Source organism: Adiantum capillus-veneris, chromosome 25 (assembly GCF_014529385.1).
Source record: "Adiantum capillus-veneris isolate H3 chromosome 25, ASM1452938v2, whole genome shotgun sequence".
In the NCBI taxonomy this organism is placed as follows: domain Eukaryota; kingdom Viridiplantae; phylum Streptophyta; class Polypodiopsida; order Polypodiales; family Pteridaceae; genus Adiantum; species Adiantum capillus-veneris.
The window spans coordinates 38,092,158-38,110,156 of NC_140955.1; the positions used below are offsets into that span (position 1 = coordinate 38,092,158).

A 17,999-nucleotide genomic window follows, 5' to 3' on the forward strand; every position below is an offset into this window, starting at 1 on the left:
TCAACATCAAAAATCAAGATTTCACATAAGCATCACCCAAAACCTCAAGACATATTGACAATCTCATCATCAACATCATCCGGTTTCCAAGCCAAAAACACCTTGACTGCATGCAATAGTTTGCTTTACTTTGCTTCATGTACACAAGCCTCACCTTGCTTGACTTGCCTTCACACGACTTTCCACCCTCATTTGCCTCGGGATTTCTCTCCCAAAAAAAAGGTTTTGGCCTTGTGCAAGATTTTTGCAAAATTAACTGAGCTACAGAAGTTAAAAACAATTAAAAACTCGGACAAGAACCTTGTTGTCCTTCCCTTTGTTATCGTGGGCCTCACTTGCTCAAAGGATTTACCTTGTATGTGGATGGGATTGCCATTCTAGCGGATACTTTGGCCAATAAACCCTAAAGTAAGGTGCCAAAAGCTCCAAAATATGAGCCGTGTAAAACAAGTTCGGCCTCTTGTGAGCCCTTTCATGCCTCTTGCATGCCTTTGCATGGGTTTCTTTGGCCATAAGCCTCGCACGAGGCTTTGCTTCCCATGCTCCCACCTTCTCACATCTTCATTCTCGATCATTTGTTGGCTTTTTTGCAGAAACTGCACAATCTTAGACACTACTTACCTACTCTTCAAAAGACTTTTGTGTTTAATTTCTGATGGATTCTCCAGACATCAAGCTTTGGGGCGATGTCGAAGCACTTCTCTTGTGGGAGTAAATAGGGCCTCTTAAAAATACCCCAAAGGGGCACTCTCTTGTGAAAACAAGCTTCAAGCCACGGCGTGGAGGGCAACAAGTAGCGCGCACACACACACACACACAAAAAGAGAGAGAGAGAGAGAGAGAGAGAGAGAGAGAGAGAGAGAGAGAGAGAGAGAGAGAGAGAGAGAGAGAGAGAGAGAGAGAGAGAGAGAGAGAGAGAGAGAGAGAGAGAGTCAAGGGCGCACCCTATAGGCCTTGGCTTGCCAGAGTGAAGAAGCAAAAACTGAGGGCCTCACCATGACGCTCCTCTTTCATTCCAGCCTCCCCACAAACGGCTCTGTCCACCATGGCGCCTTCCTCCATGCAAGAGGCTTTTCCCACACAACTCATACTTCCTTGACTCGCTATGGAAGCTTTGCCTCTCCATGCACCTACCATGGAAACTTTACATGATCAAGCACATGCAAGGTCCACAACCCTTCCTCCCAAAATTGATGAGTTCTAAGACCATTGCGAGGACATAGGGAATGGCATGTACTTCTCCACCCAACCCTCACTTAAATAGCCCTTGCTATAGAAGTCCCCTATTCAATGCCATTAACCCCTCGCCCAGGTCCCTTGTCCTCACATGGCCTCTATGTGTGGAGGTCTTCTTCATGTAATATTCTCCTTCATGGGGCACAATATTTTTTAGATCCATAAAGAGCATCCATGATCAAATACAGGTTGCAAGCTTCACATGAGACTCCTTGGATAGTGATTACAGTCGATACTTCAAAGGAGTACACACTTGTGGAGATTTGAGACTTCATCTTGGTTCTAGCCCTTGGTTTTCATAGTTGAAGAATACATATATTTCTCCTATTACTTTTTATGGTATGGCTATGTAGGAGATCTGCATCCGACCTTGGTGTTTCACATAGGGATCTGATGGAGTGGATGCAGATAGATTTTAGGACACAACATAGGGGCTTCTCAGTCCTATGGTTTATATGAGCTGCTATGGAATGATTTTTTGGAGTGAATACTTGTGATCATTTTTGGTATCCACCACTGGACTAATGGTCTTGCTATAACGAAGCTTTTTGGCAAATCTTTTTAGGCTTCTACACCACTTTTGACGATCGATCATATCGTATCAATTATGTATCATGTGGTTGTATGGGTGTTTTATGCCTCTGATGTCCTTGTCTATGCTTTAGGGTTTTCCCCATATTTTCTTGTATACTAGTACAAGCCCCACTTTGAGAGAGAGAGAGAGAGAAGGAACAATTCCAAGATACCGTAAGTACATAGCCTACCCTAACTAATAATAAAAGTTATCATGTGGGTTACATTTCATAAGCACGTCGTGGAGTAACTTTCGTTCTGGTTAAGTGTGGGGGTGTGTCACCGTGTGTGTGTGAGAGTGTGAGAGAGAGAGAGAGAGAGAGAGAGAGAGAGCAGTGATGGCAGCGGAGGAGGTCCGTGATCGGGATAGTCTCTTCCGAAAGCTCAAATCCAGGCCCGAAAATAAGGTGCCACGACGTTCCTGCTGTCTTTCTTTGCCATTTTTCAAGAAATTTGAGCAAGTTGTTGTTTGTTTGTTCCTGTGCTTTTTCTTTGTAAAGACCGAGTCTGAGCTGCATTTGCCGATTCTATTTTTCGTCTACACAAGTTTCCTCATCGTAGGAACCATTAAACAGTCCCACATCCTTGCTGAGAAAGCTAGGAGCGTAATGAATAAGTCTGATGGTACTGCATGTGCTGAACATTGAAGGCTGCAGTCCCTTTCTACTGTCATGGAGAAAGAGACATCTATGTGCACTTGGTTTGTGTGTGTGATGGGTTGTGCCTAACCATGATACATGGGTGATATATTGAAAGGGGGACTGGCTTATTTCATCTGAGGTTCTGTTGGTTTGTATGGAGAAAAAACTGTGCGCTTAGCTTTATCAAGTGTAGTGGAAAGGTTGAAGACAAGAGAGCACGGGTAGTTGAGAGAGGTGGGGAGGTGAAAGCAAAACTGGAGAGAGAGAGAGAGAGAGAGAGAGAGAGAGAATTCTTTGGTAACAAGAAAATACAAGTTTGCGCACAATGATGCCACAAGGGGGCACCATATAGAGGGAGCAAACCAGGCTGCTTGACTCCCCATACGCAACTTGGTGAACCCGCAACCATAAATACGGAAATACGAGGAAACTCATCCAACAAATAGGGCACCCTCATAAATTGGGCACAAAACATAAGTGCTGACTTATGTCACCTGCCAAGAACTACATGCAAGTGACTAGCTTCACAAGGTTGGGTGCAACCATAAAGAAGCCCACTCTCTTATGATCTAGGAAAATTACCTAGGAAATGACCCTCAAAGCTCCAAGAGTTCAACCGGTTGATGAAAAGCTTAAAGCGCTTTTGGAAGAAGAGGAAATCAGTGGATTTCACCGGTTATTTGGGCCGGAAATCAACTTTCGAGGTGGTGATGGGGTCAAGCAGTCAAGTTTGACACGTTTTTAGGATACTAGGACACCCATTGAGCCCTTGAATTCATACATCAGTAACTCAGTTTGACATTGCGTTCTCGGGAGGTCGTTTCTTGGAACTCTCCAAGTTACGAAGGGCGGTGCCTTGCTTGAAAGGAAACACACAGACATGGAAAAGCACCTAAGGAGTGGAATCGTGGATTAAATCCAAGAGAGTTCACTTTTGCTTGGATAATGGAAGAATATGAAGAAGATGTCATCACAGCTTGACATCATAATGAATAAGGAAGACACGTTGGATGACTATTACGAGAGGTTTTGGGATATCTATTTACTTGTAACAAACTGCTGACGTGTCAAAGCCTAAAGAATGGAGCCAACTTACAGATGCCGGCCGAGGGGCCCAAACCCTAAGAAGAACAAGTAGTAGAAGAAGTGTCACAGAGTGAGGACGTGGTTGCCCGAGTGCAGAAAACCCTAACCCTAATTTCTGCCAGAAACCCTAATTCTGAAAACCCTAACTGCTGAAACCCTAATTCTGGAAACCCTAACCCTAAAACCTGCAAACCCTAATTTTTGCAAGAAACCCTAATTGCTGCAAACCCTAATTCTGAAAACCCTAACCCTAAAACTTGCAACCCTAATTTCTGCCAAAAACCCTAAGCCTAACCCTAACCCTAAGGCAGCAAACAAATTCCGAAAATTGCGCTGACATGATGACGTGACAGGCTGTACGGATTTTCGTAAATTGCGCTGGCAGCTTTTGGCATTGCTTTTTGGACCAGAAGTTTTTGAAAACTTTTTATGTTTTTTGGACGAGAAGCTTTTGAGTTTGAAAGCTTTTCATATAAACTGCTTTTCAGGCCAAGGGCCTTAAAATATGAGGCTAGGGCTCATTCTCTGGTATGCTTCAGTACGAAGGTGCAGAGTCTGGAGTACCGGCTTGTACTTTGATGATGCAATATAAAGAAATACCGAAAGGGGCGCCAAGGTTTGGGCCAATACTCTCTGGGGTGGAATTCCGCCACTCCGTGTCGCGTGTCGTCTCTCTCTCTCTCTCTCAGTTCAGTTGTTATTGAAGTGCGAAGAGTTTGTTCAGTCTGTTCTTTTCTATTGGCACGTGGTGCCCGCCTTGTGACATTACTTGTGTCCTTGTTTCGAAGGATCAATTTGAAGGACCTTGTGCGGTGCTGTTGTGAATTGCAAAAAGAGATTCAATGGTATTGTCTGCAAAAGAAGTCTGACTTCATTTAGAGACTTATGTGAAAAACTGCAAACTCAAAAGCTACTGGCCCAAAAAGCTGTTAGCGTGAATCGCGGAAATCTGTACAGCCTACCACGTGGCACAACCAACGCAAAAAGCGGGATCTCTGTATAGTTGCAACATCAGCATGTCGGCACAATTTGCGGGATCTCGTACTGCTTTGCGACGTCATCAATATATGCTGCCACGTCATCAGTTTGTGACATACCCCCCTCGACATCAAAATTAGACATAAGCCATAAACTGATTTATTAGACACTCGATTACGCTTGCAAAATCAGACATAAGAATTGTAATTGCCCTCGATTACGCCTGCAAAATCAGACATAAGCCATAAACCAATTCAGTAGAAACTTGTTAGATTTACACCACTCTGCTGCTTCACACATGTCTAGGGCACTTCCTTGTACGGCTAGCGTCTCCGGGCTGGCCACCCATAGCATAGGTTGTACCTTGTCCAGCCGTCCGAGTTTGGGGCCAGCCACCCACTTGAGTTGGGCGCCCACCACCTTGGGCACTCATAAATATGGGGGCCAAGGGGGTACACATTTCATAGACATCTGATCATTGTACAGGTCTTTTGCTCTGGTAGTCAGTGGGGGACCTGATCGCCCCCTCTTCCTACATCTAGCGTTTTGTGTTGTTCTCTCTCTCTATCTCTCCTCTCCTCTCCTCTCCTCTCTCTCTCTCTCTCCTCTCCTCTCATCTCTCACGCTTCCGCACACGTGCACTCACATGGTATCAACAGCTTCAGGCTCTCCATGGGACGAGCGCTTCATTGTCAGCATGAGGTTCTCCTCCCGAAGATTAGATCAGCTAGTGTTTGTGTAGATCTGCCAGCGTTTTGCAAAAGCGAGGCAAGCGGTGGAACTTGGAGAGTTTTCATTGCAGAGGACCTTCTCCACCTACGTTTTTTGTCTCCACACCTGGCGTTTTTGCTTCTGGCTGCCAGCGCTACCCTTTTTGGGACCATTTGTCGTCAGAAAACCCCTCTGCCCCATCTGCGTTTTCAGCCAGATCTGCGTTTTTGGGATCTGTTGCGTTTTTGGACAGCAAGCCAGCGTTTCCTGCAGAGAGGGGGAGCGTTGGGCTTCCTACCCCCGATCTTACCTTTTGACACACCGGCTTGGCATGTGGTGCCTTGTCGGCGCATATCCTCTCCATTTCCGTCAGATTACAATGATACACCTGCTGTTTTTTCTCTGTTTGAAGCCCATCTGGGGTTGTTACCGTGATTCCCCACCCTCCCCAGACCCTCTGCACCGCTCCTGACCCTGCCGAGGGCGTACAACAGCGTTTTCATCACCTCGCAGTTGCGTTTTTGGGTGGACAACAGCCACATGGTTCGTGTTTTTCATAGAGGATGAGATTACCTCTTGCTAGGACACCATCTGGTGGTGGTCCATGGGTTCTCTCAGTGACTGTTGCAGTATACGGTATCTTCGACATTGGCTTGATCATCTACGGGAGTACGCTCTTTGGGAGATCCATTCATTCCAGCCATCATTCGGCGGTTGCACACTTAAGAGGGGGTGGTGACTTGTGGTTTGCTATGGACACACCTATGCACTCATTAGAGGAGTTGTCACGAGATATGGCCATGCCCATGGCATATGGGATTCCGACATTCCCAGAGACGACACCACCATCTTGGGTGGACAGACACCTACCACTTAACCTCGACACGTCAGATCACTTGCTTACATAGGAGCATCTACATGGACTTAGGGAGAGGATCTTGGATCTCTTCTTCGACAGGTTTATTGCTTGGATTTACAGACTAAAGTGGGACTTTAGTGCTTTGGACTGTTGGAGAGTTCACCCTCGAGATGCGGGAGATCAGGCATCCCGCGACTACATCCGGAGCTTGGCTTGGCTTGGCTGGCAGTGCAATTGCTCTTCTACACTCCTGATCATGTGGATTGCTACCTTCAGAGTTGCTTACACTCACTCTCGATAACCTTACAACAGACTTATCCCCCGACCTGAGCAATAGGCCTCTCCCAGCTCATTTACATTGAGTGCCACACCGAGATGCGGTTTTGTGGCGTTGTTGGCGTGGATTTTGTTTTGGTTGACACCGGAGGATTGGAGGCAGGAGATACATGGAAGACGGCACAGATAGATTGGTCTGGCCTTTCCTCTTCTCAGAGGATCTTCACAGCGCAGACTTCCAAGTTTGGCTTCCCTACTTCTACATGATGATTACGGTGCAGTAAGCTTGGTTTGACCACACCTCTTCTCAGAGGTCCTTCACAGCGCAGACTGTTGAGTCTGGCTTTCCCCTCATCTTGGATTACCCTACCTACTGACGGGACACCATCCGGTGGTGTTCGTGCGGTCTTCCGGTGACTGCTGCAGCTTACGGTAGCTTCGACAATGCAGACTGTCTAGTCTGGCTTTCCTTGTTTTGGAGCTACATCTCGCCTTCTTGGAGTTTTACACAACTTAGCCACCTGGCCACCTTGGGTTGCAGGTTCATGCATTGACAGGCTTCCGGTCATGCTCATGACGGTTCCTTGGCTTTCCCATTTTCTCCAAACGGTTTAACTACAGACACCACAGATCCTATTGGGCAGGACACTTGCAGGTCTATTGGCACTTTTTTAATGACAAGGAGTAGTTTTCACACTCAGCTTGGGACCTTTATGCAATATGTTCACCTTGTATTGGCGGAGTACAACAGTTTCCTACAGTGCTCGTGACGACACTTTACCATGGAGATTTCTTGGCGGTTGGGACACCCTAGACTGCTGCTATACTCGTGGAGTTCGTCGGAGTAGTCCTTCAGTGGACATGCCAACAGATCTCTTCAATTTGCCTCACATCTTCGGTTTCGTGCGGTTTGTTCAGCATCAGGTGCTGAGAGGGGGTGTTAGATTAGATTTACACCACTCTGTTGCTTCACACAGGTCTAGGGTACTTCCTTGTACGACTAGTGTCTCAGGACTGGCCACCCATAGCACAGGTCGTACCTTGTCCGGCCGCCCACTTTAGTTGGGTGCCCACCTTGGGCACTCATATATATGGGGCCAGGGGGTAACACATTTCATACACTTCTAATCATTGTACAGGTCTTTTGCTCTGGTGGTCTGTGGGGGGCTGAGCGCCCTCTCTTCCTACACAAATCCAGCACTTGCACAAAGACGACAGTCGCTGAACATTCACATCACATTCAAGTCATATCACATAAAATCCATCCAGACCTAGGAATCACATAAAATCCATCCAGACCTAGGACCATGATTGTGGCAACGTGTTTAGCAATGGCATCTAAATCCACACTGGACCTCACTGATGTTGGATTAACTAATTCTCATTGCGATCATGTCCATAGATTCTCAAGGCCGAAATGCTGCAGTCATTTCGTTTTTCAAATCTACACTCAAACACAATCACATGAATGAGTAGTTAAAAATCAGATTTATTTCCAGGAATACTAGTTCATCAATCACACACTTAGTTCACACTGAACACAGTGTTTTAATCATTTAGTCTAGTCATCTTATTGCTGTTTAGTCATCTCATCCCTTGGGAACTCTTGATGTGCTCACCATATTATCCAGTCATATCATTCATCATCATCATTCAAAAGTCATGATTCTTAAATTGAATCGTAATCAGGTTCATTCTAGAGCTGTCATTGCTCCCAATTGCATTCATTCGTCATCATCTCTGTTAGGTGCAGCGGAATGATCTGTATTGCTCAAGGTTCCTTTTAGTTCTTAGGGAAGAAGAGAGTCTTCCGTCTTATGTAGAGTGCTGTGATCACGAACAAAGTGAGTGGATATTGTGCGTGCAAGTGAATGAGACTGAGAGATAGAGAGAGAAGAGAATACGACACCAGAGACGTTGTAAAACCCTCCTCCGAAGGCCCCACTCTCGTCGGCGAGAGTGGTCTACTTATGATTGCACAAAGTGGTACAATGACGATGCATGGACTGATGCAACCTATGACTATGTCGGTGGGACGACGATGGTGATGACGAAGTCGACCTAAGGGCTGAAATCTGTGATCTTCTATTGGCTAAGTTTCGTGGTCTTCTTGGTGGCGGAAAATGACTGTTTCTTGCTGTTTTCATGGCTGAAAATGACTGGTTTATTCGGGGGTCATGTTGAGGGTGAAAACGCTGATGTTGCTGGCTGGAAATGCTGCAAATCTGCAAGATAGGGCAGCGTTTTTAATGGGCTGCAAACCTGCTGCAAAAACGCTGAAGGGACTGAAGTTCTGCTGCGTTTTTGAGGCTGAAAAGCTGAGGTAAAAACGCTATGGCTGCTGGTGGTTGCAATCCCAAAAACGCTGGCTTTTGGGGTTGCCTGAAGGGGGAACAAGCGCCAGGAAGAGAGCTTGTAGGCGATGGTTGAAACTTGGGAGGGAAAACGCCAAGGAAGGGGTGGTGATGGCGATGGTCTAATGTTGAGGGAGGGTACTGTTGAGAAGTTGCCTGTTGAGCGGGAAGCTCCTGCTGCCTCTTCTGCCAGAAAGTGCTAACTTGGGTTTGCTTATATATTAACTTAGCAATATTGCACTACCTACTTTTGTTGGAAAGTCACTTAAAAATAATAAGTGAAAATAACCAAAAATAGAAAAATAGGCTAAATGCACTGGAAAATTCCCCTAACTGATGCTAATGGATTCTGATGGGAATTCCGATGATCATGTTGTGCGCAACCGGAGGATATGCATCTATGCTAAGTGACTGGGCATGCACGGTCTACGAATAGACTCACAGAAGTGCCAGATCACTGCTAATCTAGACTTGACTGAACTGACGGGAACCTTGCTATGGTGTAGCTTGTCCACGGACACATAGGGTTGGGATGTGTCACGTGACATCCCCTCCTTTTCAAAGTGAGGTACTGGTACCGAACTGTATGGCGTCGAGGGAGATCGCCAACAACATTCGGAATCCTGGAAGGCTCTTCGCCGGCCCACTCTGCTGTGTGGGTTGAGCGGTACTTGAACTTCATAAAGGTCTGCAACGCTTGCTTCTTTGGGCCGCGCCAAAAGCGACACAAAGTCGTTTGAATCTCCTTTCTTACGTCAACTTCGTCTAGAGATCTGCTTCTTTCGTCTGGAAGAATCTCCATGGTTGAAAATTCTTGAAACCATCTCCAACACAAAACCATGAACATACCCATTCCATGTAAAGTGAAGGAAAAAAATATTGTCTTCTCTAAAGACCGTGTATGCAATGTCGATGAACATAGAGACGGAGTGACAAACCGTTCATCAAACACATGCAAACAATGAGGTCGAATCTTTTCTGTTTGATTGAAATCAATCAACTGTGGCAAATCACAAAGGAAATGCCCATGCTTGGTGCTCATACAGTCACGTGCTCTTTCGGAAACTGTGTCATGCCAAGGAAGAGACATGGAATGTGACTTCCTGACATACAAACTTTTCATCTTTTCATTAAAATTCCGCATACGTTTGTGCTCATCCGTGAGAGAAACGTGCTCAACATACAATATGTCATGTCTAGGAAAAGGGATCACATAACGATGCTGACTAAAATACAGGAAACCTTCATGAATGAAACACTCGAACAATGCGTGCGTATCAATCATGCGAACACAGAATACTTCCTGTGAGGGTGCTTTTGACCAAGGCTCGAGAGCCAAGATGGCTTCTTCGGGATCTATCGAATCTTCTTGTGGGGGATCTGTGGATCTCAACTCGAAAGCCAAGATCTATTCTTGGTGATTGATCGAATCTACAACGAGGTTAGCTTTGCTAGGAAAAGCATCCACTAACTCATCATGCTTGTGAACAATCACATCTTCAACATGCAAATCATCATGCTTGTCATTGTCATCCAAATCATCATGCAAATCATTATCCTTCAAATCATCACGCTTCTCATAATCATTCAAATCCTGTGTCATGCTGTGGAGAAAAAGAGACTGAGAGAGAGTCTCCTTATCTCGAATCCTTTCAACCTTGTCCTGTATATTAGCAATGAGAGATGGAGAATGAACAATGTCCTCTCCATGAAAGACAGTAGGAGAATCACTTTTGGCATCGAGAGTTAAAGTGTTAGCCTCCCAATCAACGAGAGGGTTTATTTCAGGAAACCATTTCATGCCTAAAATCAAATCACATCCTGAGAGAGGAGAAACAACAAATCTTCTAGTGAAGGTAGTCTGTTGAATTGCAAACAACATATCAAGGCTCTCTTTCGTGATGAGAGCGTCCATACCAGGACGAAAGCCAGAGACCTCGATAGGAGATCTCGGACTTACTTCGAGGCGGGCTCTCTCAACGAGAGGGACTGATCACATCATGCATACTACTTGGGTCAAACAATATGACAAAACGGTGTCCTGACGTACGACCATAACATTTAATGAGAGAATCATCAATGGGAGGGTCCTGAGAAACTTTGGGCACACCCATGTTATCATTCATTGCATTGACAGATGTAGTGGGTGTTGTGGGTTCTTTTGATTCATTCGATTCAAGCTTAGGACATGTTCGTTTTATGTGACCCTTAATGTGACAATGAAAACAACGACCTTCCTTAGAATAAGTGCTTTGTTCTTCCGACGTGATGTATCCTCCTACAATTCCTTGTGCTACCTTTTCATCTGGAGTAAGCTTAGGTTTAGCAGTTGTATTAGCCTTACCCTTAGATTCATTGGAAGAATTCTTTGATGAGAGACTGCTGGAAGATTGGTTAGAAGAGTTATCATTCTTACCATTCTTACCGTTCTTACCGTTTTAAGGGTTCTGAGAAGTCTGCGAGGTACTTGTGGAAGTCTTGTTCTCCTTAGGCCTTCCCTTGTTGTGCTTCATCTCCTGTGCGAGAGCGATCTCTACCGCCTTGTTGAGATTGATTGGATCGAGTACCTCGACATCGTACTTGATATACTCGTCCAATCCAAAGAGAAAAGCCTCTTTGCACTCATCATCCGACATGCGTAATTGGGTACCTAGCTGCAAAACACGATTAGAGAAAGACGTAACCGGCATACCGTTTTGCCTGAGAGCTCGCCAATCGTCCTTTAATCGTGCAAGGTACTGAGGTGGCATAAACCGCGCCTTGAGCTTGTCTTGGAAATCAGCCCAACTAAAAGAGAGGGGCGTGAAATCGTCGGCTGCCTCTAGGTGCGCGGCTAGCTGCCTCTTGCCATGCGTGGTACCAATTAATGGCATCACCGGCAAGGTACATAACTGCCGTCAAAACTTTGCTATTTCCTGTCTTCTTAGTTGTCGCAAAATAAGCATTAAATTGATGCAACCAAGAATGAATAACTGTAGCATCCATCTTACTGTCATACTTATTGAAAGTCAACTTTTCTGCGACTGGATGGTTGGAATCCGCAATCGTGGCTTGCGCCACTTGACGAACTCCCACGATCTTTGGGTGGTTCGATCTTCGAGGATAGGACTTGGGCAATCAATTCTTGAGTGCGTAGCTCTCGTCGAGCCTCACGCTCGGTCTCCAAAGCCAATCTATGAGCGGCACAATCGGCCTCCAATGTCGCGTTTCTTACTGCTGCTTCCTCCTTCCTTAGTTCTTTTCTTTCTTTTCTTGCGTCGCGCTTGCGTTCTAAAGCAAGCAGCTTGTCTTCCTGTCTATCCATCATGGCAGCTATTTGCTTCATCATTGCCTCCATAGGGTCTGGTGCACTTGGTGGCGTAGATGGCGAAGGGGGAGGGTTGAAGAAATCATCTCCGGGTGGGGACGAGTCTTGGTTGCCTCTCTCATGCTCATCACCTGTATGCGAAGTATCCATTCCGCTTCGGGTGACGACCATGCACTATGATCTTGGGGTCTTAAGTCGCGAGGAACTTGGGTTCTTGAGGGTCTTGAGGTTCTTGAGGTCCTTGATTTGTGAGAATCTTGGGTTCTTGAGGTTCTTGAGTCTTGAGGGTCTTGGGTTCTTGGGGTTCTTGAGGTTTTCTTTCGCTTGCAAATCGCGTTGAGAAGGATCTTCTCTTCACCCGAGTTCTACTCTTTTCTGTGGGCGCACCCCCTTGTGGCCTTGCTCTCACACCAAGGTTGTTTTTTCCCACCTCACGTTGATTGGCCGGCCGCTAAGTGCACGGTCCGCTCTCAATGAGTGAAAAGAGACACAAAGGGAGGCTGGACAAGCCCTTCTTTCTTGGGATTCCTGTCACTCTTCAACAAAACACGATTAGGAATCGCCACGCCCAAGTAAACTTGGGTTCGTGCGATCGCAACAAGCAAAAAAAATTCTTGTGGTTCTTTCCTTGAGTAATGCAGAACACTTCCAAAGCTCTGATACCAATGTTAGGTGCAGCGGAATGGATGTTGTATTTTCTCAAGATTAGTGATCTTTATTGCTCAAGGTTCCTTTTAGTTCTTAGGGAAGAAGAGAGTCTTCCGTCTTATGGAGAGTGCTGTGATCACGAACAAAGTGAGTGGATATTGTGCGTGCAAGTGAATGAGACTGAGAGATAGAGAGAGAAGAGAATATGACACCAGAGACGTTGTAAAACCCTCCTCCGAAGGCCCCACTCTCGTCGGCGAGAGTGGTCTACTTATGATTGCACAAAGTGGTACAATGACGATGCAATGGACTGATGCAACCTGTGACTATGTCGGTGGGACGACGATGGTGATGACGAAGTCGACCTAAGGGCTGAAATCTGTGATCTTCTATTGGCTAAGTTTCGTGGTCTTCTTGGTGGCTGAAAATGACTGTTTCTTGCTGTTTTCATGGCTGAAAATGACTGGTTTATTCGGGGGTCATGCTGAGGGTGAAAACGCTGATGTTGCTGGCTGGAAATGCTGCAAATCTGCAAGATAGGGCAGCGTTTTTAATGGGCTGCAAACCTGCTGCAAAAACGCTGAAGGGACTGAAGTTCTGCTGCGTTTTTGAGGCTGAAAAGCTGAGGTAAAAACGCTATGGCTGCTGGTGGTTGCAATCCCAAAAACGTTGGCTTTTGGGGCTGCTTGAAGGGGGAACAAGCGCCAGGAAGAGAGCTTGTAGGCGATGGCTGAAACTTGGGAGGGAAAACGCCAAGGAAGGGTTGGTGATGGCGATGGTCTAATGTTGAGGGAGGGTACTGTTGAGAAGTTGCCTGTTGAGCGGGAAGCTCCTGCTGCCTCTTCTGCCAGAAAGTGCTAACTTGGGTTTGCTTATATATTAACTTAGCAAAATTGCCCTACCTACTTTTGTTGGAAAGTCACTTAAAAATAATAAGTGAAAATAACCAAAAATAGGAAAATAGGCTAAATGCATTGGAAAATTCCCCTAGCTGATGCTAATGTATTCTGATGGGAATTCCGATGATCATGTTGTGTGCAACCGGAGGATATGCATCTATGCTAAGTGACTGGGCATGCACGGTCTACGAATAGACTCACAGAAGTGCCAGATCACTGCTAATCTAGACTTGACTGAATTGACGGGAACCTTGCTATGGTGTAGCTTGTCCACGGACACATAGGGTTGGGATGTGTCACGTGACAATCTCATTCTCACCTGTTATTTATACACAAATAACAAGATCTTCCAAAAACCTTTAATTACACACATAAATCAGAGTTATCTTCGAGAATTCCCATTTCAAAGTTTTTCATAAAGTCATAAAGCAAAATACTGTTAGTACATCAGTATCTCTTTCAATTTTCTTATCCAATATTTGTTCTGGATCGAGTATCTTCTCGCCCAGTTCTATTTCAGTCTATCCGTTGTTCTCATTCTTGTGCCTTTTTGGAGAACCGCACCGATATACGTCCTTGTTCCCCACAGTCGTAACACTTCCCCATTTTGAGATATTCGTCTTTCTGTTCCTTTGTCAGTCAGGGACGTGCGTCTTTCTCGCTTTTGCTTGTGTCATCATTCGTTGAAAGTTGTTATGTTGTATAAGTCAAGTTACCTGAATGCATAACAAATACTTGCTTAGCATGTCCCATCAATTGCTGTACGAACTGAGATTTTTGTAATAAGCACTAGTCTCGTATCTCTTTGGGAAGTCCATAGCAAAATCGGTCTATTTGCTGCTTAAAACTGATCATTTTAAAAGATGAGGCAGGAAGAAAAACATCCCAAAATCTCTCACAATAAAGATCCAAAGTATCTCCCTGTGAGAGTGCGCGTGTGCGGAAGCGTGAGAGAGAGAGAGAGAGAGAGAGAGAGAGAGAGAGAGAGAGAGAGAGTAGACACAAACGCAAGAGATGGAGGGGGCGATCAGTCCCCCATGACTACCATAAGCAGAAGACCCAATACACAATGACTAGATGTGTGATCTCTGTGGGATGAGATGTGGAAGTGGGTACCCCCTGGCCCCATAAATAGGTGCCCAAGGGGAGGTAGGGCAAGGCCTGATAAAAATCCCGACGAGCCAATAGAAAAATGACATATGGAAATATATGTGGGCGCTCGGACAAAAGTGGGCGGCTGGACTAGGAGCAACCTAGACTATGGGTGGCTAGCTCGAGGACATACTAGCCGTGCATGTATGCTCTAGACCTGTGAAGCAGCAGAGCGGTGTAAGTCTTAACACCCCCTCTCAGCACTTGATGTTGAACAAACCGCATGAAGCCGAAGATCTGAGGCAAATGATGAAGATGTCTGCTGCGATGTTCTCTGAAAGACAATACTCTGGCGAACTCCGCGAGTGTAGCAGCAGTTTGAGGGTCCCGACCGCCAAGAAATCTCCATGGTAAAGTTTCGTCATGAGCAGTGTAGCAAACTGCTGTACTCCGCCGATACAGGGTGAAGATACTGCGTGAAGGTCCCGAACTGAGTGTGAAAACAACTCCTTGTCGTAAAAGAAGTGCCGTTAGACTTGTAAGTGTCCTGCCTAATAGGATCTGTGGTGTTTGTAGTCAAAACGTATGTTGGAGAAAATGGAGAAGCCTAGGAAGTGTCATGAGAATGACTGGAAGCCTGTCAATGCATGAACCTACAATCCAGTGTGGCCAGGTGGCTAAGTTGTGTAAAACTCTAGGAAGGCCAGATGTAGCAATCTATGTCGTGAACGTCCTCCGAATCAAGAAAAGCCAGACTAAACCGTCTGCATTGTAGAAGCTACTGTAAGTTGCAGCAGTCACCGATAGACCGCACGGACCACCACCGGATGGTGTCCTGTCAGTAGGTAGGGTAATCCAAGATGAGGGGAAAGCAAGACTTAACAGTCTACGCTGTGAAGGACCTCTGAGAAGAGGAAAGGCCAGACCAATCTGTCTGCGCCATCTTGCCTCCAATCCTTCGGTGTCAACCAAAACAGAATTTGCGCCAACAACGCCACCAAACCGCAACTCGGTGTCGCTCTCGATGTGAATGAGCTGGGAGTGGCCTACTACCCAGGTCGGGGGGGAACTTTGTTGTAAGGTTATCGAGGGTGAGTGTAAGTAACTCTGAAGGCAGCAATCTAAATGATCAAGAGTGTAGAAGAGCAACTGCACTACCATCCAAGCTAAGCGTCGGGTGACTCTGAATGTAGTCGCGTAATGATGCCTAATCTCTCGGCAGCTCACGGGTAAACTCTTCAAGAGAGTCCTAAGAACTAATGTCCCACTCCAGTCTGTAGATCCAAGCAATGAACCTGTCTTAGAAGAGATCCAAGATCCTCCCCCTAAGTCCATGTAGATGCTCTTGTGTAAGCAAGTAATCTGACGTGTCGAGGTCAAGTGGTAAGTGTCTGTCCACCAAAGATGGTAGTGTCTTCTCTGGGAATGTCGGAATCCCATATACCATGAGCATGGCCATATCTCGTGTGAACTCCTCTGATAAGTGCATAGGTGTGTTCAAAGCAAACCACAAGTCACCACCCCCTCTGGAGTGCGCAACCGTCGAATGATGGCTGGAATCAATGGATCTCCCAAGGATCATACGCCCGTAGATGATCAAACCAATGTCGAAGATACCGTGTATTGCAACAGTCACAGAGAGACGCACGGACCACCACCGGATGGTGTCCTGGCAGGAGGTAACTTCATCCTCTGTGAAAAATACAAGCCATGTGTCTGCTGTCCATCAAAAAAATCAAATGTGAGGTGATGAAAACGCTGCTGTCCAGCGATTTTCAGCGTGCTCGTACGCTCCCGGCATGGTCTGGAGCGGTGTAGAGGAGTATGGCAAGGGTGGTGAATCACTGTCACTGCCCCATATGAGCTGAAAATAGAGAAAACAGCAAGGGGTAATGGCTGAAATCTGATGAAGATGGAGAGAAAAGGCGCTGGCAATGCATTAGATGCAAAGCCAGGTGGATGGTGGTGAGATCCGGGAGAATCTGAGCGTTGCCTTCCTGCTGCAAAAACGCAGGTCAATTTGCAGCCCACTTTTGCTGCACTTTTTGGCACCAAAAATCTTCTGTTTGCTGAAAAAACAAAGGCTTGATGGGTACCCTAAATGTCCTGGCCATTTAAAGTAAGAGGGCCCCCTTTCTATGTGGTCCTGTATAGACGTGGTCCTGTATAGACGTGAGGTGCCCAACAACTTGTGGAGGGCGTCAACGACACAAAGTGACCAATAAAACCATCGAAAATGGGCTGAAAACCCAAAAACGCAGATGAAGGTCAAAACGCAAATGGATCTAGAGGGGGTTTCCGCGACAAAGATATCCAGAAGTGGTAGCGCTAGCAGGGAAATTAGAAGATCTGATGTTTCTTGCAAAAACGCAAGTGGCAAAGCATTCCTTCGCAATGGAAGCTGTGGCGCCGCCCCCTCTTGCACACAAATTTGCAGAAACGTTGATGCTTTCCAAAAACGTTGGCTGTTGTGATCCCTTGGGAGGAGAACCTTTGCAGGTGATAAGCGTTGGTCTCATGGAGAGCTTGAAGCTGTTGATACCATGTGAGTGCGTGTGTGCGGAAGCGTGATAGAGGAGAGAGAGAGAGAGAGAGAGAGAGAGAGAGAGAGAGAGAGAGAGAGAGAGAGACAATAGACACAAACGCAAGAGATGGTGAAGAGGGGGCGATCAGCCCTCCATGACTACCATGAGCAGAAGACCCAATACACAATGACTAGATGTGTGATCTCTGTGAGATGAGAGATGTGGAAGTGGGTACCCCCCCGGCCCCATAAATAGGTGCCCTAGGGGAGGTAGGGCAAGGCATGATAAAAATCCCCACGACCCAACATAAAAATGATATATGGAATTTTATGTGGGTGCTTGGACAAAAGTGGGCGGCCGGTGGACCAAGAGCAACCTAGACTATGGGTGGCCAGCCCGGAGACATACTAGCTGTATATGTATGCTCTAGACCTGTGAAGCAGTAGAGTGGTGTAAGTCTAACACTCCCTTGGTCATCCGAATATGATTCCAAGCGGTAATCACATTATGTTCGTACTTTTGAGTGAGGCACGAGGAAAAAAAAAGTCTCTTGAACTTTGGCCACTTTGTTGGTGCTTCTTTTCGTAACAGAAGAGTGGACCACCATGTCCGCGCATTTCCTTTTAAATAGGGTGCTGCCCTTCTAATCTTAGAGTGCTCTGGATAACGCCCTCCAGAAAAAGCTATGTCAAACTGCTGAATAAAAGCGAGAGCCTTGTGCGCATCTTGAAAACGTGAAAAGGTATCAAATTTTATTGCTTGTCCACCTTTCTTTAATTCTTTGGTCTTCTTGCTCTTATCTTTGAGAAAGTCG

The 17,999-nt window shown here is 46.0% G+C and overlaps 1 protein-coding gene across 1 annotated transcript in view; it reads left to right on the plus strand.

Annotated features, from left to right (window-relative positions):
- The first annotated feature begins 2,051 nt into the window (after positions 1-2,051).
- The window catches only part of LOC147424733 (putative ADP-ribosylation factor GTPase-activating protein AGD8), a 28,968-nt gene continuing 13,020 nt past the window's right edge, over positions 2,052-17,999 (plus strand). The window contains exon 1 of the mRNA XM_086499919.1: positions 2,052-2,216. Coding sequence (XP_086356045.1) covers positions 2,148-2,216 — 69 coding nt within the window. The 5' untranslated portion in view covers positions 2,052-2,147. The remainder of the gene's footprint in view (positions 2,217-17,999) is intronic.